The 21494-nt window shown below is 63.2% G+C and overlaps 2 protein-coding genes across 3 annotated transcripts in view; both read left to right on the plus strand.

Moving 5' to 3' along the window:
• The first annotated feature begins 16 nt into the window (after positions 1–16).
• On the plus strand, positions 17–9398 carry TMPRSS13 (transmembrane serine protease 13). Of its 2 annotated transcripts, XM_038161376.1 has the most exons (13): positions 17–138; positions 4899–5073; positions 5307–5408; positions 6041–6163; positions 6241–6370; positions 6539–6631; positions 6715–6758; positions 7011–7170; positions 7253–7425; positions 7917–8015; positions 8223–8365; positions 8463–8615; positions 8719–9398. In XM_038161376.1, exons 1-13 carry the CDS (start codon positions 118–120, stop codon positions 8731–8733), a joined length of 1431 nt encoding a protein of 476 aa, XP_038017304.1. In that variant the 5' UTR covers positions 17–117; the 3' UTR covers positions 8734–9398. The 2 variants fall into 2 exon arrangements, 1 of the variants encoding a protein (XP_038017304.1); XR_005259702.1 differs by lacking the exon at positions 8719–9398 and having other exon boundaries at positions 8206–8365; positions 8463–8595.
• A 3489-nt stretch (positions 9399–12887) lies between these two features.
• Positions 12888–21494, plus strand: part of LOC119711281 (formin-like protein 5) — a 13945-nt gene continuing 5338 nt past the window's right edge. Inside the window, exons 1-3 of the mRNA XM_038161236.1 lie at positions 12888–12939; positions 14421–14702; positions 21282–21341. Of these exons, the coding sequence (XP_038017164.1) occupies positions 12888–12939; positions 14421–14702; positions 21282–21341 (394 nt within the window). The remainder of the gene's footprint in view (positions 12940–14420; positions 14703–21281; positions 21342–21494) is intronic.

Here is a 21494-nt window from a genome sequence, read left to right on the forward strand (position 1 = left end):
CGAGCCCGCTCGCCAAACACCTCCTGCCCCGGCCCCGCCGCGCTGCCCTGCCCGGCACCGCGCTGCTGGCATGGCCGTGCCGCAGCTCTGAGCCCAGCCCAGCCCCGACCCCGGCCCATGGACGGCAAAACCTCCCCGGTAAGTGCGGGCGGCTCCGGGAGCCGCTCCCCTCGGGCTCCGGTGGAGGGACCGCTCTCTCCCTGCCGCTCTCCGGCCGCTCCTCCGCGGCAGCCGCAGGGAGAAGGAGCTGCCGAGGAGCCGCTGCCTCCGGCACCCCGTGGCACCCGGAGGGAGGGCGGCCAGAGCATCCCTGTGCCTGCCCTGCGCTGGCAGAGGTGTGGAGGCTCCCGGGCACTTTGCCGCACCGGAGCTGTGAGCTGAGGGGACCGGCTGGTGCTGCCGGAGGGATCTGGTGCTGCTCGGCACCTTCCTGAGCCCTCCAGCACCTTCCAGCAGCCCCGCGGTGGTGGGCACAGCCCTGCCGCTCCCCTCGCCTGCTCTCCAGGCAGTTTTCCCTGCGCCCTTTTGGGCTGGGCCGACTGGGAGCTGCTCAGCCCTGGATGTGGGGCTTTGCTGAGCATCCTGTCATGAGGAAAACATCCATCCCGGCCGGGCACCGGGCGAGGCAGCGAGTAATTACCGTGCTGAGCAGCGCGGGCCGTGCCAGCGACATCCGGGACAAAGGCGGCGGTGACGGCGGGCACGGGGCTCCCGGGGAGGCAGAGCCAGCTCTGGCACCGTCCTCTCCCTGCCCCTTGGCCCGGGGGGCAGGCCAGGAGCACAGCGGGCTCGTGCTGGGTGCTGGCTGGCTCTGAGATGCAGAGTGGGCCCAGCTCTGGATGCCCCCAAAGCAGGGTGGCATCACTGCATCTTGGTGATGGTGGGGCAGGAACCGGCACGGCCACACGCAGAGACAATTGCCCAATAGTGGACAGCCCCACTGGGCCACCTTGGCACTGTCACCTGGGTTAAATGGGCCACCAGGAGCGCCAGGAGCCACCCTTGGCTCTGCAATGGCAGCAGCGTCTCTCTGCCTTTCCAGGCCTCTGTGTGCCCCTCCGTGGAGCGAGGTGAGCGGTGCTTACCCAGCCCCTGGAACATCTCGGCTCGGTGCCCAGAGGGTGCCCAGAGTGGCACAGGATGAGCTGTCCCTGGCCACATCGGGCTGGCTCAGGTGACAGTCGGTCACCTGCAGAGTGACAGTGGCTGGCTTTGGGGTTTCGCTGTGCTGCGTGTGTCGGGGTCCTGGCAATGTCCTCTCGCCCCATTCTGGTGCTGCCTCTGTCCCCTCCCAGGCAGGCCCCACTCAGCAGTGACACTCGAGCAGGACGTTGTCACCCAGAGGGACGAGGGGCTCTCAGAGGCTGGGGACACCTGTGTCCCTGCCGAGGACAATGTCCCTGTTGTGTGCCGGCCGAGCTGCTCTGCACGGACAATGGGCGCTTCTCAGCCAGGTGAAGGAGCTCCCAGACTGGGCACTGTGGGCACCTGGGGCCGTGCTGAGGGCGGGCTCAGCTGGGGAGGGGGAACTGAGGCAGCTCCTTCCAGCTCACCGAAGCCAGGCTGCCTCCCTGCCTCTCTCCCCTCTTGATGCTCGGCGTTTTTGGGAGCTCTGTGTCCCCCTGCTCCTCCAGGACGCGGCTGGGCCCTGGCTCTGGTTGCAACACCCGGGTGTTCCCTGGCTTCCGCTCTCCCTCCCACTCCGAAACTGCGGCTGCCTGCTGGCTGCCTTCCCCGGAGCCTCCAGCCCAGCCTGGATTACCTTTCCCCTGCTGATTGTCCTGGCTGCCGTGGCTTTGGGGGCCTTCCCTCCACGTCAGGGCGTGGAGCTGCAGCTCAGTGCATGTGACAGCTCACTGTGCACAGGGGACGGGCACCTCGGCGCTGCTGCCCGTGGTTTGGGGGCCCTGCCCAGCTCTGCTCCGAGCCCGGGAGCAGGGACGGGGTGTGAGCTGCTGTTTGCACTCCTGACAGGTTCAGCAGAGGGCTCGTGCTGCAGACAGGCAGCGTGCACTGTCTGCAAGGTGAGCAAAGCTGGCCGGGAGTCCCCGAGCGTCCCCAGTGTCCCCTCTGGCCCCTTCCCCACGGCTGCCCGTGGCGTGGATCACTCCTGTGGCTGCTGCAGCACCTGCAGAGGCCGTCTGCAGGGGAAAGGGCTCGAACCGCAGCGGCGCCTGTGATCCGGGCTCGGCTCTGCCTCTGACTTTTACTCAAAAGCCAGCGAAGGATGAGTAAAGGGTTTGTGGGCAGAGCCGCCGCTCGCTCACCGGGGTCACGCGCTCTCCCCGGCACAAACATCTCTGCAAAACCACCGCTGTTTTCTCTGCTGCGCTGGCCCTGCGCTGCTCACCCGGGGTAAGGGCTCCGGTACCCTTTCTGGAGCCCACAGAACTATTCAGAATTAAGGCTTTGAAGGAAATAAGCAGCTGGAAGCTCACCTGGGTGTGAGAAAGGGCATGTGCTTCCTGCTGAGGAGCGCTCAGAGCAGCGTGACCCGGGGCACGTTCCGGTGTTAATCTGATCTGTTTGCACGCTGCAGGTGGGAGTGCTGGGGCCTCCAGCATCGCTGGCTGCCCGGGGAGGCTGCGCTGTGTTTGCTGTGCGTGATGGGGAGGTTTCTCCTCCGGAGGATTGTAGTGCTGCTGGTCTGAGGAGCAAAGGGTTACAGCTGCTGCAGGGTGAGATGTGACACGTCAGACGTGGAGATAGCTCACAAATGCCAGGGGGAAAGGGTACTTACAAAAACCTCATTTCAACACAGGCAGGAGAAATTCCTTTCCCAGGAAGGGGTCCTGGCATCCCCACGTTGCTTTGCCCAGGACCTGCCACAGCTCTGGCTGTCACACAGCGGGCACTGAGGGTACCCAGGGACGCCCCACGATGTGAAATCCCATCAGTGTCCTGCTCAGGCTCTTTAGGGCACTGCAGGGCACCCTCCAGCCTTCCCAGCCTCCAGCAGAAAACTGAGGGGCTCCCCTGGGCTCCCTGGCACCCCTGGGAGAGGGCAAGGCTGCAGCAGTGCTGGGAAATCCGGGTGTGGGGAAACCTGGAGCAGATCCAGGCTGGAGGAGAAGGGGTGAGAGCGGGGCCGATGCGGTGAAACAGAAAGTGCCTCTCTCGCTCCTCCCCTGGCACAGGAGCCCGGGGAGCTCCACACGAGTGGGGAGGTGGCTCCCGTGGCCGGGGGACACCAGCGGCGCCCGTGCCAAGGGCCCGCGGGCGTGGGAGGAGGTTTGTGCCGGGGGGTGGCCCCGCACACACCGCTGCTGGCCAGGGCGGGTGGCCCGGAGCCCGGGGAGCTGTGGCCGCCGGCTCGGCGGGGATGGGCTCGGCAGGCACGGCCCGAGCAGCGCAGGTGCGTGCCCGGTGTGCAGGGCAGGTGTGTCCTGGTGTGCAGGGCAGGTGTGTCCTGGTGTGCCGGGTGGGTGTCCCTGGTGTGCAGGGCAGGTGCGTGCCCGGTGTGCAGGACAGGTGTGTCCCCGGTGTGTGGCACAGGTGTGTCCCCAGTGTGCCGGGTGGGTGTCCCTGGTGTGCAGGGCAGGTGTGTGCCCGGTGTGCAGAGCAGGTGTCCCCAGTGTGTGGCACAGGTGTGTGCCCGGTGTGCAGCACAGGTGTGTCCCCAGTGTGTGGCACAGGTGTGTCCCCTGTGTGCAGCACAGGTGTCCCCCGGTGTGCAGGGCAGGTGTGTCCCCCGGTGTGCAGGGCAGGTGTCCCCAGTGTGTGGCACAGGTGTGTCCCCAGTGTGCAGCGCAGGTGTCCCCAGTGTGCAGCGCAGGTGTCCTCGGTGTGCAGAGCAGGTGTCCCCAGTGTGCAGCACAGGTGTCCCCGGCGTGCGGCAGGGCTCGGAGCCGCGCGGGACGCGTGGCCACGCCGGGCCGTGACTCACAGGTAATGCCCAGGAAGTTACAGCAGCGCTCACGCAGCACAGCAGCCTCTCGACCTGCTCATTAGGGCTCCTGGCTCCCGGCAGGGAACACGAGCGGGGAGAAAAGGCAGCTGGAAGGGCGAGGGGGTCTCCCAGCAGTGTCCCTGCCCGTGTCCCTGCCCTGCCCGCTCCAGAGCTGTGCTCAGAGCAGTGCAGGGCCGAAAACCAGAGACAGGTCCCTGCAGGGTGGTGGCTCCACTTCCCCCTGGGATCCCCCTCAGAAGTTCTCATTCTCCAGAACGATTTGGATGGAAAGGAGTTGGAAGCTCACCCAGCTCCAGCCCCTTCGTGGGCAGGGACACCTCCCACTGGAGCAGGGTGCTCCAAGCCCCATCCATCCCACAAAAGCTAGAGGAAGCAGCACTTGTTTTGGGGTTTGTTCGCAGGCCCTCTCTGGAGGAAAAGGAGAGGCTCTGCCTTCTGTCACCAAGGGAGACTCGGGAGAGTGTATTTTGAGGAAAGGAAGCAGATACATATTCTTTTGTGAATTCATGGATCAGGAGGGACACAACTGCAGAGCAGCATTCCAGGGTGCAGGACGTTTCAGGGCTTGGAAAACACCAATTATTAAGTGTTACTAAATGGCAGCTGGAAATTGCACTGTATTTTTCAAATGGCTAATTAAGGATAGATGCATAAATTGGGGCACTGGCCCGGCGGAACTGGGCCACGGCGTGACTGTCAGGATGCCAAATACCCGGCTGATTGCTCGGCTCGCAGCGATGATGCCTTTGGGAAGTTCAGCTGCCTGAAGGGGAAAAACCCAGTGACAATGAGGTTTTTGGCCATCCTGGGTGGGATGTGGCTCAGGTTCTGGTACGGAGAGGCACTGGGGTGGTGACTGTCCCTGAGGCTCTGTGAGGGACAGGCTCGGCTCCGTCTCTGTGCTGCTTCCACCTTCACAGCTGGCAGGGTGGCAGCTGGGGGTCTCTGGTGGGCAGACACTGCTGGTGACGGTCCCCTCTGCCCACAGACCACTGCCTCGCCCAGCAGTGTCCCTCCCAGCCTGCTCCATGTCTCCACGGCCAGCAGCATCTTCGGTGCCCGACCTCCGCCGCCTCGAGAGAACGTCCTGGGCATCAGCTTCAAACCCTACAGCCCCGAGTCCGGCCCGGCCCCGAGCCCCTGCTCGGCCTGCGACAGCACACGTGAGCTTGAACCCGGGCTGACCCCTAGCCCTGGTGCCTCCCAGGCTGGGGAGGGGTGGAGGGAGGCAGGGAGGTCGCAGACAGCCCCGGGCTGGACTTTCCCTGGGGTGTGAGGGCTGTGGGGGCAAGGGAGAGCGCAGTGACCACAGGGCAGGCTGGGGTGGGCACGGCCCTGCTCTCCCACAGCCCTGAGGCGGCTCCTGACCCTGCCCCTGCCTCTGCCCTGCTGCCAGGATCCTCCATGTTCAGAGCTCCCTGCATGAGCCAGCGGCGGCTCGCGCTCATCTTCTGCGTCTCCGTGCTCATCGTGCTGCTCATCGCCCTCATCCTGCTGTGTGAGTGGGGGCCCAGCCCGGGGGGCTCTGGGCTCCTGGAGGGGCCCTCAGGGGAGCTGGGGAACAGAGTCTGGGGATACCCACACTGGGAAGTGCCAGAGGGAAACCCCTGGCCCAGAGACAGGGGTGTGCTCCTCCCGTTCCCTGAGTGTTCCTGACATCTGGTGGAGAGACTGGAGCTGGGGAAGGAGAAAAGGAGATCTGCTGCCTGGGCTGGGGCTGCAGTGGGCTTTCCTTCTGCTGGGCTTACCCTGGTGGGCAGCAGGGCACCCAGCAGCACCCACCGTTTCCCTCCCCAGGACAAACCACGGTCCCCAGGCAGAACAGGCACAGACGCCAGGGAGTCCCTTTAATCCTGCTGACCTCCAGCTGCCGCTCTCCAGCCCCTGGGCTTGAAGCGCTCACAGGCTGAATGCATTTCCTGGGGGTGAAGGGAGAGGGGCTGGCAGCAGCTGGGCAGCACAGGGGGTGCTCAGGGTGGCCAGTCCTCCCCCAGCAGCTCCTCAGTCACGCTCAAACGCTCCTCACGCTCACACCCAGTGATGGGAACACTCCTGTGCCTGGCACGCCTCCAGATGCCCACTCAGGTGGGGCACAGCCCTGGCCTCAGCGCGGTGTTCTCCTGCTTCCAGTCATGTTCTGGAGGTCGCAGACGGGCATCCTGTACAAGGAGCCAGCAGAGAGCTGCAGGGACAGCGCCGTGCGCTGCGACGGCGTCGTCGACTGCTCGCAGAGGAGCGACGAGCTGGGCTGCGGTGAGGCACGGCAGCTGGGATGGTGGGAGTGGGGGGAGCCCCGGGAGCACCCCTGACCCTCCTGCTGCATCCCACAGTGCGCTTCTCATCCGAGGAGTCCTTGCTGCACGTCTACTCCAGCACCGAGAGCCAGTGGCTGCCGGTGTGCAGCAGCGACTGGGACGAGTCCCTCTCCAGGAAAACCTGCCGGCAGCTGGGATTTCAGAAGTAATTCCTGGAGGATGGCTCGCTCTGCCTGGGTGCTGGGGCCCCGCCGAGCCCTGCCCTGACTGAGCGCAGGGTCTGGCATGCTGTTTGCCCCTCTGGAGGCGGCGTGTCCGGCGCTGCTCTGGGCACAGTGCGGGGACCCTCACTGCCTGTCCTCTCCCCTCCCAGTGCGTCCCAGACCGAGTACATCCCCCTGCGTGTCTCTGGCAAGAGCCTCACGGTGACTGATGAGCGAGAGACCATCCAGCAGAGCCTCAACAGGTACCAGGGTCACCTGCTGCCCCGCCCATGCCCTGGTGGCACAAGGACGGGGCTGAGGCTCGGTGTCCCTCCTCTCTCCCCAGCTCCCAGTGTCTCACGGGAAAGTACGTCTCCCTGCGATGCACAAGTAAGGAGCTGGCTAGGACACAGCCGAGGGTGGGTGCCCTTCTCACAGGCTTGGGAGCACTTTCCCCCCTTCTCAGCACAGGGGTGGGCAAATGGGACACCTTCCAGCAAAGTTTCTGGGTGATGGAGAAGCACCAACATTGCATTCCCTGCAATGAGCGCGGCTCCTGTGGGCGCCGGGGATGCTGTGTGTGTCCCCCTCCGTGCTCCCCTTCCCCCCGAGCCTTTCTCCCAGCCCTGCTGTCCCCTGCAGCCTGCGGGCAGAGGATTTCTGGCCGGATCATCGGCGGGAAGGAGACCTCAGTGAACAAATGGCCCTGGCAGGTCAGCGTGCAGTACGGGCCCATCCACATCTGCGGCGGCACCATCATCGACGCCCAGTGGGTGCTCACGGCTGCCCACTGCTTCTTCATGTGAGTGCTGCCGCCAGCCCGGGCGCCCAGCGCAGCCCCGCGGCCCGCCTCTCACTCCCTCCTGCCCCTCTCGCCCTGCCAGGAACAGCATGAAGATCCTGGACGACTGGAAGGTGTACGGAGGGGTGTCGGACCTGAAGCAGCCCATGGAGGGCATCCCCGTGTCCCAGGTGATCATCAACTCCAACTACAGCGACGACCACGACGACTACGACATCGCCCTCATGAAGCTCTCCAGGCCTCTGACACTCTCAGGTGAGGTCTCAGCTTACCCGGGCTTGGCTGGGTGGTGTTCGGGGGACAGGGAGATGGACAGGACTGAGAGGTGTGTCCTGGGAACCTGGGGTGTGTGGGGCTGCTGCCAGCTGGGGCATCCACAGAATTCACGAATTCACAGAATTCACAGAATTCACAGAATGACCGGGTTGGAAGAGACCTTAAAGATCACCGAGTCCAACCCATGCCCTAACGCCTCAACTAAACCATGGCACCAAGTGCCACATCCAGGCTTTTCTTAGCCACATCCAGCCCTGCTGTGGCCACCTTGCCTGTGCCATGGCCAGGAAGGGTCTGGCACCCGCAGTGAGCTCAGCTGTGCCTCCAGCCCCGCACGGGGCCGGTGGGATGGGCACGGAGGGGAGCCTCTCCTGCGCCCCACGCTGCTCCTGGCTGCGGGGCTGTGCCCATTTCTCTGCCGCTGACTCACCCCTCGCTGCCATCCCTCGCTCCCGTCCCGGCTCCTCCAGCCCAGGTGCGCCCCGCCTGCCTGCCCCTGTACGGCCAGCGATTCCAGACCGGCAGGTCCTGCTTCATCACCGGCTTCGGCAAGACCCGGGAGAACGAAGGTGAGGGAGGGCTGCGGCTCCCCGCAGGCAGCCCCTGCCCCCAGCGCTGCCCTGCTGGGGCCCTCGAGGGCTTTCCCGCAGGGATAACTCTGGGATTGCCCTTGCAGAAACGAGACCTGTGAGAAGCAGCCGCTTCCTCAGCGCTGGTGAGGGGGCGGTGGGGGGTGACGAGGCCCCCCCTGCCCCACAGCTCTTCCTGCCTTGCAGATAACACGTCCCCGAAGCTGCGGGAGGCCGAGGTGAAGCTGATTGACTACAAGATCTGCAACAGCGACAAGGTGTACGAGGGCTACCTGACCCCCCGCATGATGTGCGCCGGCTACCTGCAGGGAGGCAAGGACGCCTGCCAGGTGAGCTGGGGGCACCGGGGCACAGCTGCCCCTTTCGGGTACCCACAGAGGGGCCCCTCCGGTCTCCCCTCCTCACTGCTCTGCCCCTCCGAGCCAGGGTGACAGCGGAGGGCCCCTGGTGTGCGAGGACGATGGCCGCTGGTATGTGGCCGGGGTGACGAGCTGGGGGACAGGATGTGGCCAGAAGAACAAGCCCGGAGTGTACACGCGCGTGACGAAGCTCCTCAGCTGGATATACAGCAAAATGGAGGTGAGGTGGCAGGGCTGTGCCCGGGCAGGGCGGCCCCGGAGAGGGGCTGTGCCCCCAGCCCAGCCCCTGGCACCTCACCCCGCTCTCTCCCTGTCCCTTGCAGAGCGAGAACGACTAAGGGCAGGATGGACACTGTGCCCCTGCTGCTGCCAGGGCACGATGCCACCAGCCAATCCCCACCTCTCTGGACTGTCCCTGCAGCCAGGGACCCGTGGCTGCCCCCGAACTCTGGAAACAGCACCCGCAAAGTGCCCCTGCCCTCGCCGGGTGCCAGGGCTGGCATGGTGGTGCTGGGCACAGCAGCCAGCCAGGCCCGGGGGGACACAGCCCATGCCAGCAGCTGGCCGTGCTGGCTGGGGGACGCCTCCCTGCCCCGTGTCTGTGGCTCTGCTGTAAACAGACCTGTCTGGACAGGCTGTGCGAGCGCTTCCTGGCGGGGCCGTGGCACTCTCAGGGGGCGAGGGGCTGCCGGCAGTGCCCGTGGAGAGGGAGCTCTCTCCTTCAGCCGGGTCACGGCTGTGCCACCTCAGGGTGCGGGATGTGGCGGCTGTGTCCACAGTGCCACACCCGTGGGGCCCCGCCGGCGGCTCTGCTGCGAACGGAGCCCCGAGCTGCGGATATTCCTCTCCCTCCGGGAGGGGCGGCCGCCGCTCCCGTGTTTGCCGAGGGATTTAGGAAGTGCCTTTTAGGGGATGTCCCTGCCTGCCAGAGAAGCACCGGCTCGTTTATTTTTCCGTGCCGTGGCGCTCCCTCCCAGGAGCTCTCGGTCTGCTCCGGGCAGGGTTTGGGGCGCTCTGAGCCCTGGGGGCGGCTCTGGGAGCTGTGACAGAACCAGCGGCAGCCAAAGGCCACGCTGGAGTGTGGCTCGGAGCAATCACCCTCCCAGAGGGAGCAGCCCTGGCAGCCCTGCGGTGCCCGAGTGCCTCCTGCCTGCAGGATGGCACAGCCAGCCTGTCCCCGCTGCCCACGCCCCCGCAGGGACGTTTCCCTCGGGGAAACAAGCGCCCTCATCTCCTGGTGGGTGCTGGGGCGCACAAGGAGATCCCCAGGGTGAGCAGAGCCTGCCTGCTCCCCTCCCCAGCCCTGTGGTCAGCTGCAGGGGGGTCCTGTGGAGCCCGGCCACACTGAACCCCTCCAATAAATGTTTTGGTAGTGTCCCACGTGGAGATGGCTCTTTGGGATGGGCTGGAAAGGAGGCAGCAAGGTGCCAAGGATCCCTGGGGAGCGGGCATGCGGGGGTGGGATGGAGGGGCCCTTCCTGCCCACCACCCTGCGGGGTGCTGCTGGTGGCTGGGAGAAGAGGGAAGGTTTTGGCTGCTCAGGTCCCAGGAACATCCCCCGGGCTCCCAGCACTGACCGCTCGCCCTGGAAAAGGTTCTGGGCAGCTGTGGTTTGTGCTGGGATTTTGGGACAGCGGCTCTGGGTGTGCAGAAAGCACCCGGCTCTCCCTGGGGCCGTGCTGCACCTGCCCGCTGCTGGGAAGGTCCGGGGGAGTTCCCGGCCTTGCTTCACTCCTGTGCTTTTGGACAGGGCTGGGTGGCTGCCCCGGGCCTGAACTGAAACAAAGGGAGGGACTCGGTGCCTTTTGGGACGAGCCGAGTCAGCCTGACCTCGAATCCCTCCTCAGAGCAGAGCCCGGAAACCTCCCACGGCCAGGGGATGCTCCTCCTGCTGACCTGCACAGGGGCTGGGGGGCTCTGCTGGGCTCCAGCAGCACTGGGGGGCTCTGCTGGGCTCCAGCAGCACTGGGGGGCTCTGCTGGGATCCTGCAGGGCTGATGGGGGGCTCTGCTGGGCTCCAGCAGGATGGGGGGCTCTGCTGGGTTCCAGCAGGATGGGGGGCTCTGCTGGGCTCCAGAAGCACTGGGGGCTCTGCTGGGCTCCAGCAGGACTGGGGGGCTCTGTTCCCCCACACCAAGGCTGCCCACGCTGCAGTGCCTGCCCTCAGTGTGCAGGGCAGCACAATTCTCCACAAACAGGAGCAGCTGATCTCGAGTTAGAGATGGGGCCCTGACTTCCCCGTTTTGTTTTGGTGTGGTTAAAGTGAGAATTCAGTGGGCCTTAAGCCACAGACCCAGCCTAGGTTCATCCAGAGGGGTCTGGGGGTTTCTGTGGATGAGTCAGAGCGGAGCAGCAGCTGCTGGTGGTTCATTACTGGAGAAATCGATCTTTTGGGAAGGAATAACCCAAAAACTGGAAACCAGTAAGAGCTGATCTTGCTGGAGCTGTGTTCCTGGGACCAGTAATGGAACATTTCAGCACGTGTGGGACCTTCTCCTGTGCTGTGCATTTCTCCTCCTCAGGGGTTGTTGCTCTTCTGAAAGTCTCTCACAGCAGAAAACGCTTTCAGCCCCTAATACAGATTTAATTTATTTCTTCTAAACCTGCCATCCAGCAGCGTCTCCCCCCAGGCCCACAGGCAGGTATGCTGTGCTTTCCCGAGGGATGAAGCTTCCTAAGCAGATTAGGGGTGATTATTTTCCCGTGAAGCCTGGCCACGGCTGTCGTGCTGCTCCCAAACGCTGTGCAGATGGAGCAGACGCCTTGGACACGGCTTGGCCTCCACTCCTGGGGGGGACAGAGGTGTGGTGGGCGCCAGCCCAGCCCCGAGGAGCTCCTGGGACAGCACAGGCCATCACCTGTGGCTCTTGCAAAGCCCTTTGCTTGCTCGATGTCCTGCCCCAGAGCATCTGCCGAGACAAGGGGTGCTGAGCATCTGCCTGGGCCGCTCCCAAGCTCCTCTGAGCTCTGGAAATCGTAGGCCAGCATCCCGAAGGGACACAAATGACAAAAATACAGCCTGGCAGGCACCACGTGAGTTGCAGCCCATTAGCCGCGGTTTTCCCGATCTCTCCTTTTATAGCTCTTTGTTCTGCTGTGGCAAAACACGTTTGTTTATAGGGTTCCAGCGATGATGTTTCCCTGCAAAAATGCTTTTCCTCCAGTTGGGATTGGTTCCTTTCCGTGGTCGGTAACATCACCACTTGGCACGGGTGGAGTTCAGCTGGAGCCGTGCTCGGCGGGGCAGAGCGGGAGCAGCCAGGGCTCAGCCCCTGCTCCTGCAGGGATCCTCCAGGGCACCAGGAGTGGCTGGGCCCGATGGAAAACGATGTTATTGGGGTAAGCACAGCACACAGCTTCGTCGCTGCTCCGCTCTCCCGTCTCCCCGCTGGGGCCCAGGGCTGCGTTGCCTCTGAGCAGGCAATTTCCAAGCTTGGCGTTACAGGGAGAGAGCTTAAAATGAGAGGGGAAACTTCTGAAGAGCAGCTGGCCCCGTCCCTGCCCCAGGCCCACGGGGAGGAGTCTCCTGCTCCAGGGTAAGGGGCACAGGCTGGGATGGACTGGCGCCCTGCTGGAGCCAGGGCTGTGCTCCTGCTCTCTCAGACAGCTGAGCAGCCCAGTGCCGCCCCCTTGTTAACATAAATCAGCATCTCCCGCCTGGCCTCTGCATCACTTTTGGCCCAGTTTCTCCAGAAGGGAAGCTGGAGCTCGGTACAGCCTCCCCAGCAGCCCAGCTCTGGGGAGCAGATGCTCACCACGAGCGACTGCTGGAGCTGCTGTTCCTCTTCTCTCCCCACATTCACGCTGGGACCTCTATTTTACCTGAGTTTATACAGAAAAAAAACCAAAAAAATTGCTGCTGACTCTTTTCTGATCCTACTCGCTCTGGGCAGCTCCTTGGGAATTTGTAAAGAGACAAGGGAGGGAGAGCACGGAGCACATCCAGCCACATCCAGGGAGCACATCCAGCCACATCCATGGAGCACATCCAGCCACATCCAGGGAGCACATCCAGCCACATCCAGGGAGCACATCCAGCCACATCCATGGAGCACATCCAGCCACATCCAGGGAGCACATCCACCCACATCCAGGGAGCACATCCAGCCACATCCAGGGAGCACATCCAGCCACATCCAGGGAGCACATCCAGCCACATCCAGCTGTGTCCTGGCTGCTGCTGCACGGGGCACCCGAGCTCAGGGCTCTGCAGCCCCCAGGGCACGGTCACACCCGCATGTTTTACTGTGGACAATGACAGCTGAGAGGCAGATAAGGTCAGAGAAGCCCAAAACTTGATTATAATGGCTTGATCCCTGCCTCCCTCTCTGCAGGGTAACTGACAGCCTCATCCTGTTATCCTCATGCATTAGAGGGACTTGATGCTTTCCAGCTCCTCGGTGTTGGTCTGTATCTCTTGACCCTTTGAATAATTGCCTTGAAATGCCAGCGCTGGTTTGTTTTCCTTTGATGTTTTACTGGAAGCGGGGAGATGGCTGTGGAGCGGTGCCATCGCTGCCTGATTCCATCTCAGCTGCCTTGGGGTCAGCAGGGGATGGGCCAGCTCGGTGCTGACAGCGTTGCTGAGGTGTTTTTCCAAGAAGAAATGGCTCTCCAGGGCAGACAGAGATGTGCCAGTCCGGCCTGGGACGGGGAGGTGCCCATGGCTCTCAGCCACTGCCTGGCAGTGCCCCCAGCACCCTGCTGCCATCTGAGCAAGGATCTCCTGCCCATGGTGCTCCTCCCAACACGCCTGGCTGTGTCACGGCAAGAGCTGGGGGCTGCCACAGAGTGTGACAGGGCTTTCAGAGCTCTGCACAGGGCTTTTTGGCCAGCTTTTCTGGGCTTTCAGAGCTCTGCACAGGGCTTTTTGGCCAGCCCTTCTGGGCTTTCAGAGCTCTGCACAGGGCTTTTTGGCCAGCCCTTCTGGGCTTTCAGAGCTCTGCACAGGGCTTTTTTGGTCAGCCCTTCTGGGCTTTCAGAGCTCTGCACAGGGCTTTTTTGGCCAGCTTTTTGGCCAGTTTTTCTGGGCTTTCAGAGCTCTGCACAGGGCTTTTTGGCCAGCCCTTCTGGGCTTTCAGAGCTCTGCACAGGGCTTTTTTGGCCAGCTTTTTGGCCAGCTTTTCTGGGCTTTCAGAGCTCTGCACAGGGCTTTTTGGTCAGCTTTTCTGGGCTTTCAGAGCTCTGCACAGGGCTTTTTGGCCAGCCCCTCTGTCACACAGTGTTTTGCCCTGGCTGGCTGAAGCGTGCCCTGGTTCCTGACCTGTCCTGGGCCACTCCAGGTCTGGTTTTCTGCAGCTGTCAGATGCAGGCCAGGCAGTGCAGGCACCAGGTCCTGGGTGTGCCTGAAACTGAGCCAGGCCAGGCTGGAAAAGTGGCCCTGCTGCCCACCCTGACCCGGTGGGCCCTGAGACTGGCTGCGTGTTGTGACTGAAGCCCTGTGAGCTGGGCCAGCTGGCCTGGCAGCCCCTTTGGCAGCTCTCGGGAGGCAGCAGGGCCTCTGTGCCGTGTTTGCAATTCTTCTGTGTGTGTTTTCTGAGCTCCCAGCCTGTTCCCGGCTCCCCCCACGCCCAGAGCTCAGCTCAGGGCAGAGTCCAGGCCTGCAGGGCTGTGGGGAGGGATGTTTCACAGCCAGGGGAGCCTTTCCCTCCACACCTGCGCCCTGCGGGCACCGTGACTTCTGCAGAACCACTGAATGGTTTGGGTTGGAAGGGCTCTTCAAGGCCATCGAGTTCCAAATCCCTGACACGCTTTCCACTAGTCCAGGTTGCTCCAAGCCCCATCCAACTTGGCCTCGGACACTTCCAGGGACGGGGCTTCTCTGAACACACTGCCAGAGCCTCCCCGCCCACAGAGGGAAGAATTTCCTCCCCATATCCCATTTAACCCTGTCCTCTGCCAGTGGAAGCCATTCCCTCTTGTCTCTCCAACCCATTCCTTGTCCCAGGTCCCTCTCCAGCTCCCCTGGAGCCCCTTTAGGCGCTGGAAGGGGCTCTGAGCTCTCCCTGGAGCTTCCCTTCTGCAGGCTGGACACCCCCAGCAGTGTCCGGAGCAGAGGCGCTCCATCCCCCTGAGCATCCCCGTGCCTTCCTCTGGGGGGATCTGGGAGCCGCCGGGGGCCGGGCCGTGCTGGCCGCGCCCCCGCCGCTGCCCGCGCCCCCCGCCCCGCAGGCGCCGCCCCCGCCCCGCCCGCCCGCTCCCCTTTGTGCGGCAGCCCCGCTCCGCTCGGCGCTCCGCTCCGCTCCCCGGCACCGCCCGGAGCCGCGGGGCCAGCCCGGCTCTGCCCGCCTCCGCCCGGCCAGCTCAGGTGGGTCCGGCCGCCCGGGGGTCTCGGAGGGCGGTGGGGAGGGAACGGGGGGGGGCTCGGGGTGCCCGCTCGGGGGTGCGTGCCCCGGTACCGGCGTGCGGGACCGAGCCCCGGCCCGCTCCCACCGGGGAGGCGGCCGGGACCCCGCCCCGCTGCCCCCGGGGGCATCGCCCCTCGCCCCGACCCGCCCGCATCCCGGCCCCGGCGGCTGCCATGGCAACGGCGGGTACCGCGGGCTCCCTCATCCCACCGTTGCCTGGTTACCAGCCCCCCGTGCTGGGGAGGATGCCCCGCCGAGCCCACCCGAGACCACCGCGGGGACAGCCGGAGCACGGGCGGCGCAGGGCTGTGCGGAGCCGGGGCATCCCGGGGAGCGGGGGGGATCCCGAGGAGCCGGGGGGGATCCCGGGGAGCCGGGGGGGATCCCGGGGAGCCGGGGATGCCGCTCTCGCAGCCCTTGGCAGCGCTCTGGCTCCTGTTGTTCGGTGTTGTAGTAACACCGTGCGTAAACAGCCGAGCGCCTCATCCCGGCGAGGCGGATGGAGGAAGGGAAGAGCGTGTCTCTCCGGGTGTGTGATTAATGCTTCCAAAGAAACGGATTTTGGAGTCCATGTGGTGGAAGTTGGATCTTGCAGGGATGTTCCTGTGGGAGGGAGAGTGACAGGTGGTTTGTGTGGATGTGAATAAGCAGCGTGAAGGAGCAGCCTCTCGGGGAAAGCCGTGTGTGGATTAGAATGGAGCGCCCATTTTGGCAAGCCCGCAGCGCTCCAAGATGCTGGTGGGTCCCGCTGGGATTTTCAGTCCCGCTGGGTGGTTTTGCTCCCAGTTTGAAACAAATACAAACCCGGAGAATCCCTGCTCACGCACAACTGGACTGTGGTTCCAAGGCGGAGTGAAGTGGAGAGCTGCCAGCACAGAGTGCCATGGCTGCCAGGCCAGGCCACCTGTTGGAGCGTGTTTGGAACCTGCTGAGGATATCCCGTGCCTGCAAGGTGTGAGTCTGCCTGCACCTTCCTCCCATCCGCCTCACGGCTCACGCTCGCCTGGAAACGTTACCTGCTTTGTCTCAACGTGCCCATTCAGGTGAAACGTGGTGGGGAGCCACGGCTGTGCCGGGTGTGGAGGACCCTCCCTGGCCCAGCAAACCAGCTGCTCTGCGTGCGGCTGCTCCCCCGTGTTTGCCTTCCAGGCTCTTTGTGTGTTTGCAAGGTGTAGCGAGGCTGCTGGGCTCTGCAGCTGTTGTGTCCCCGAGCACGGAGAGGGCACCGTTGGCACTGGCAGCATGGAGGTGTCCTGTCCTGTTCCTGTCCTGTCCTGTCCCAGCCAGGGCTGTGCCACCTGCCCATCTGTGCCGGGGCAGCGTTGCTGGGGACAGCAGCCGTGCTGCTGGGCACTGCTGTCTGCCTTGTGCTCACGGTGGTCGTGGCTGATGGTGACAGCAGAGGAGAGAAGGGAGAAAATGTCCGCTCTGATGTGCTGCAGAGCGTGGCCCTGCTGTGGCACGCTCAGGAGCCCCAGACAGCTCCTTGCACGCTGCTCTGCCACGGTGTTCTGATGGTCTGGGGGACTCCCACCACCAGGATCCTCCAGGGAACCCCTCCTGTGTCTCACTGTGGGGTTCTGGCAGCTGATGCCCCTGCAGAGCCGGGCTCGTTCAGCTGGTGTGTGGCCAGAGGAGGGTGTGGTGGGTGCAGGCAGGTGCACGGTCAGGTTTACAGCCCCTGGTTATCTGTTACTCAAATAAGGAAGGATCGGGAGCAGCAGACTCCTGTGGGAGGTGATGTTTTGTACCTGCTGGAGCCAAGGCTGGGTTCCCTGGCCAGGCAGCCTAAAGCTCAGCAGGGTTTGCCCTGGAGGTTTGCCCCAGTGAAGGATTGGCCTCGCTGCCTCATTGGGGTGTCACTGGGGGACCGGGGACTGTGCTGAGCCACACATGGCCAGGCAGCCTTGGCTGAGGCTCCTCAGTGGTTTAGGGTCAGTTCCATGAGGCTGGAAGAAGCCCTGCAGGAGGCAAGCGGAGTTCTGGGGTACAGGTGAGGGATGGTGTGCTCAGAGACACCCCAAACCAGCAGAAGAGACAATGAGACTGCAGCAAAGCGTGTCACCCAGCCGGGCAGCCTCTGAATCAGCACCGGCTTTGGGAAGGGCCATCCACAGCAGAATGGCGAGGGCTGGAAATCTCCTCTCCTCTCATTTAGGAGCACGAGGCACAACAAGAGGCACATTAATAGCCAGATTGATGCTGACGTGAAATGGCAGAAGAGCACATCTATGCAGAGCTGGAAATGTCCATTCACACATGCACGCTCTCAAACCCCCCGGGCAACGGAGCGTTGCTGTCACGGTCTGGGGGGCTTTGCACAGAAACCAGAGATTTTAACTAGGTCTGATCTTCGGGAGATGCCCTGAGGACTCCTGACGGAAGGCGGAGGCTGCCCGGAATTGCGCTGTGATGGCTGAGACTTGACAGGGCAGAGCTATGCAAAACAATGAGAAGGAAAAGGGGACTTGGAGATCCGACGGCATTACAAATTCACCTGCCTTGCTCTGGCAGGCTTTGCTGCTCTGCAGAGAGCTGAGCCAGGCAGGAGAGACTGGGGCTGTGCGCCCGGATTTGCCCGCTCCTCTCCCCGGCCCGGGCTCCCTGCACACACACACACCCACACCAAGCCACTGGGAACGGGCCAGGAGGGATCATGCAGAGGAGGAGGCTGGGGAGGAGCCGTGGCTGTGCTCTGCATGGAGGGAGTGGTGGCTGCGCGCGTGGCAGGGCGGTGGCAGGGCTGTGACTCATCCGCCCGCCTCGCGTGGGTGCGGGCGGCTCCCGCTGCCAGGGTGTCACCCTGCCCTGTCACCCGGCCTTGTGGGTGCCACTGCTGGCTGCTCTGGGCAGGGGGAACTGACCCTCGCCATGGGGCAGGTCCAGCCCTGGCTGCCCCTGGCACCGCTGGGTTAATCCCCCAACCCACTCTCATCCCCGTCCTCCCAGAGAACAGCGAGCTCCGCGTACTTCCTCGCTCTGTGCGGCTGCTTCCTCCCCCCGAGCCTCCCACAAATTCCTGCTGCCTCCTCCTGCCACCGGCTCTTCTGTGGAGATGGGGATGGTGGGGAGAGATCTGGTGCCCCTCAAAAAGCAGCAGGTTGAGCTGGGATGGGAGGGAAGGCGAGTTCTGGACGCTGCTGCTCGGCTGCTCTGCTGCTCCGCCTCTCTCCGAGTTTCACCGGATCTCGCAGTTTCAACAGGAAACCCCCATGTTTTGGTTGAGTCACAGGCATTGCCGCTTCCCGTGGTGACTCCAAACTTTGTGTCACCAATGAGGAGAAAACAAGGAAAGATTTGGGCTGTGGGACGTGGCAGCTGCTGTTTTCCTCTCCTTCCCTGTGCCAAGGCACAGCTGGAGCCAGCATGAGGGAAGGCAGGAGCTGGGAGAGCGGCAAACCCTCGGCAGCGCTCGCTCTTCTCGCTTTATTTCAGCTCCAGGAAGAGGTGGGTGGGCCAGCTTGGAGCAACCCAAAAAAACCTGTGGCTCTTTGCGAGGCATATGCTCCCTTGGAGGAGAGCTGGGCTGGTTTGCGCTGCGGAGCGCCGTGTTTGCCTTTGGAGCAGGGACACTGCCAGCCCTGGCTGTTCACTCGTGCGGAGATAAGTCTGAGCGCAGGCAAGTGTGTGAATTCTAGGAACCGAGAGGGAAAAACAAAGAACATATGTGTGCTGCGTGCTTGGCTCGGCCCAGCAGCGAACTCTGCCGCGCTACGCGAGGAGCCAAACGCTGAGCAAGGGGTTGGAGGGGGTGTGTGTGTGGCTGGGCAGGGCCCGGTGCCACGTGGAGGGGCTCAGGGCAGGGAATAACACAAAATTCCCCGAGTGCGTTCCTCAGGGAATGCTCCAGTAGCAGGCGAACGGCAGCAAAACAGTAAAAATCTGATGAGTGATTTGTTTGAGAAATGTGGGAGCCAATTAATATTGATCGCGGCACGAGAGCTGGGTCACAGCCCTCCAAGGGGTAAAATTACTGATTTTGCAGTTTCCAACCCGAGAGAAAGGACGTGCAGCTCGAAGTGACTGTGTCACCAGCTGTGGGTTCTTTGTGTGTGTTTCCAAGACCCGGTAATTACCCCGAAATCTGCAGCTCAGCAAACGAGGGGGTTTGTCTGGGCGCGCTTCGCTGCAGCCCCGCGCTGCACAATGGCCCGGCAGCTGCAGCCCAGGGGATGAAACCCTCCAGTGTTCGGGGAAACGCTTCGCCTCCGGAATGGCAAACCGTGCGAGGGAGGAGGGACGGGAGCAGTCCCGGGGTGCCGCCGGTTGTGATGAACAAGGCGGGCTCTGGGAGGGTCGGTGGGGCTGCCTGCTCTGTGGGTGCAGCGGGAAGGGCTGGGGTCGGCTCTGGTGGGCTTTGCTGAGCCTGCTCCGTGCCAGTCCCGGGGCACAAACTGCGAGACGGGGCCGTGGCAGGGTCTGGGGACCTCGGGGCAGCGGGGCTGGGCTGGGCTGGGCTGGAGGCTGCCGCGGAATCAGGTCAGGCTCTGCAGGGGCTGAAGAGCGGCACCGTGCCGGGCTCCGCATCGTCAGCGAGCTGAATTCCTGCTGTGTCGAGGGCCCCTTCCTTATCGGCACTAATCCAGCGCGGCAGCTGCGGCAGCTCCGTAGCACTCGGCGCTCTCGGGGCCGCGCAGCGCTCCCGATAACCTCCCCGGCACTCCCGAGCCAGCAGCGAGCCCTCTCCCTGCTCCCGACCATGTATGGGCACCCAGCCCGGCGCCGGGGCACGGGGTGACCGCCTGGCACCGCTGACAGCAGCAGGCAGAGCCCCGGCTGGCTGCGGGGACACGGAGGCGGCGGCCAGCCTGCCACCAGCCCGCTCCGAGGGGCCGCATCTCTTCCTGGCACCCGGTGTGCCCCGCACGCAGCCCGCAGAGGAGCCCCGTGCCGGCTGGAGCAGCTCCCGCTGTCCCCTGGCTGTCCCCCGGGAGCCGGAGGAGGGATGCTGGCAGCAGGCTGTGGGTAGCAGTGCCCTCCCTCGGCAGGGCAGCGCTGCCGGGGGGTCCCAGCAGCCGAGGTGCCCACCCCGAGCGCAGATGGGGACATGTCCCCCTGCCCGAGCTGGCACAGGGTGTCACAGCCTGGCCACAGCGTCCTCACAGCCGGGGAGAAAGGAAAGTGGGTATACTTGCTCTCGACAAAGGAGGAATGATGAGGAGGACTCCACAGATATCAAAAGGCTAATTAATTACTTTATTATACTATATTATTCTATACATCTAAAACTGAACCTGCCAAGCACTCACCTGCACTGCACTGCCCAGAATCTCGTGGCTGTCCCCACACACACAGAGCTGGCCCTGACAGGCCAAGGAACCAAAACTCCATCACCCTGGGTGAACAATCTCCACACTGCATTCTGCTGTGGCACAAACACAGGCGCAGCAAGTGAGATAAGAATTGTGTTTTTCCTTTCCGTGAGGCTCAGAGGTTGTGGCTCTCGGAAATCTTTGGGAAGAATTGTGCCTTGCTTTTCTCCGTGAGGAGAAATGTGGCTACAAGAAAGGTCCGTGCTGCGGCCAGGTGTCCCCGGTGAAGGGACAGCGACAGGCCCGCTGGGAGGGGACACCGAGATTATTTATGGCCTCTCCTTGCTGCTGCAGGGAGCCCGGAGGGCCAGCGTGTCTTTGAGCTCAGTCCCACCAGGGCCACTGGCCTCGTTGCTGGAGTGTAATTGCTGTGCTAATTGGGACAGATCATCACCAGGGGCCGGGTCGGGGGCTGATGGCCGGGTGCTCAAAGCCAATGAAGTTTTAAGAGCAGATGCAGGAAGAGCAAACTAAAATTGTTCTTCTTGCCTCTTCTTCCGTGGTGCCTCTTAAATCTTCTCGAGAAAGTTTTTAATTGAAACAAAAAGCACATTAAAAAAAATAATAATCCCAAGTGCGAATGGAGTCTGTCCCAGTTTAGAGGCTGGAAATATTCAGCAAACTGGTTAAGTCATGCCAACTTCTCCCAAAGACAGCGGGATTTAGGTGTGAGTGTTTTAGCAAACTAGGGTAACTGTAAATCCAGCCTCTTTTTTTTATTATTTTTGTCTCTGTGGAGGTTTAGGTTGAATATTAGGAAAAGGTTCTCCCCCCGGAGGGTGCTGGCACTGCCCAGGCTCCTGAGGGAATGGGCACAGAGGCTGGCAGAGCTCCAGGAGCCTTTGGACATAGCTCTCAGGGATGCCCAGGGTGGGATTGTTGAGGTGTTTGCCTCATTGCCTGCACAGCAAACTCGAGACTGCCCTGAGATTTAAGCCAAGTGGAGATGGTCGAAAATACATCACAGAACAACACAGAAAAACCTGCCTGGCTGCTCAAGCCCTTCCCTTCCTGCCTTTGAACTGCTGGGCTGGGCACAGCGATGGCACCAGGCACCCTGGCTGTTTCCTGGGACCAGCCTGGCTCTCCCCATGGCATGGGCTGGCCCTGCCTGCCCGCACAGCCAGCCACGGGCTCTCTGCAGCTCCCCCGTTCTCCCTGGCCTTGTCCCGGTGGCCTCGTGAGGAATCTGGCGCTGACACCCTCTTCTCCCCTCTCTCCCAGCAGCCATGGAGGCAGCGCTCATCTTCCTGTGCTCCCTGCTGGTGCCAGCGGCCGTGGCAGACGGTAGGTGCCCGTGCTGCCCCCTCGCAGCTCAGGAACAGGCTGGAACCCCAGGAACAACCTCCACACGGGTCCGAGGGGGCTGCAGTGGGGTCTGGGCTGCAGCCGTGAGAGCCCAGAGCCCCAGGGTTTGTGGGGAGCTGGCAGGGCTCAGCC

This window comes from Motacilla alba, chromosome 24, assembly GCF_015832195.1.
Source record: "Motacilla alba alba isolate MOTALB_02 chromosome 24, Motacilla_alba_V1.0_pri, whole genome shotgun sequence".
In the NCBI taxonomy this organism is placed as follows: Eukaryota; Metazoa; Chordata; class Aves; order Passeriformes; family Motacillidae; genus Motacilla; species Motacilla alba.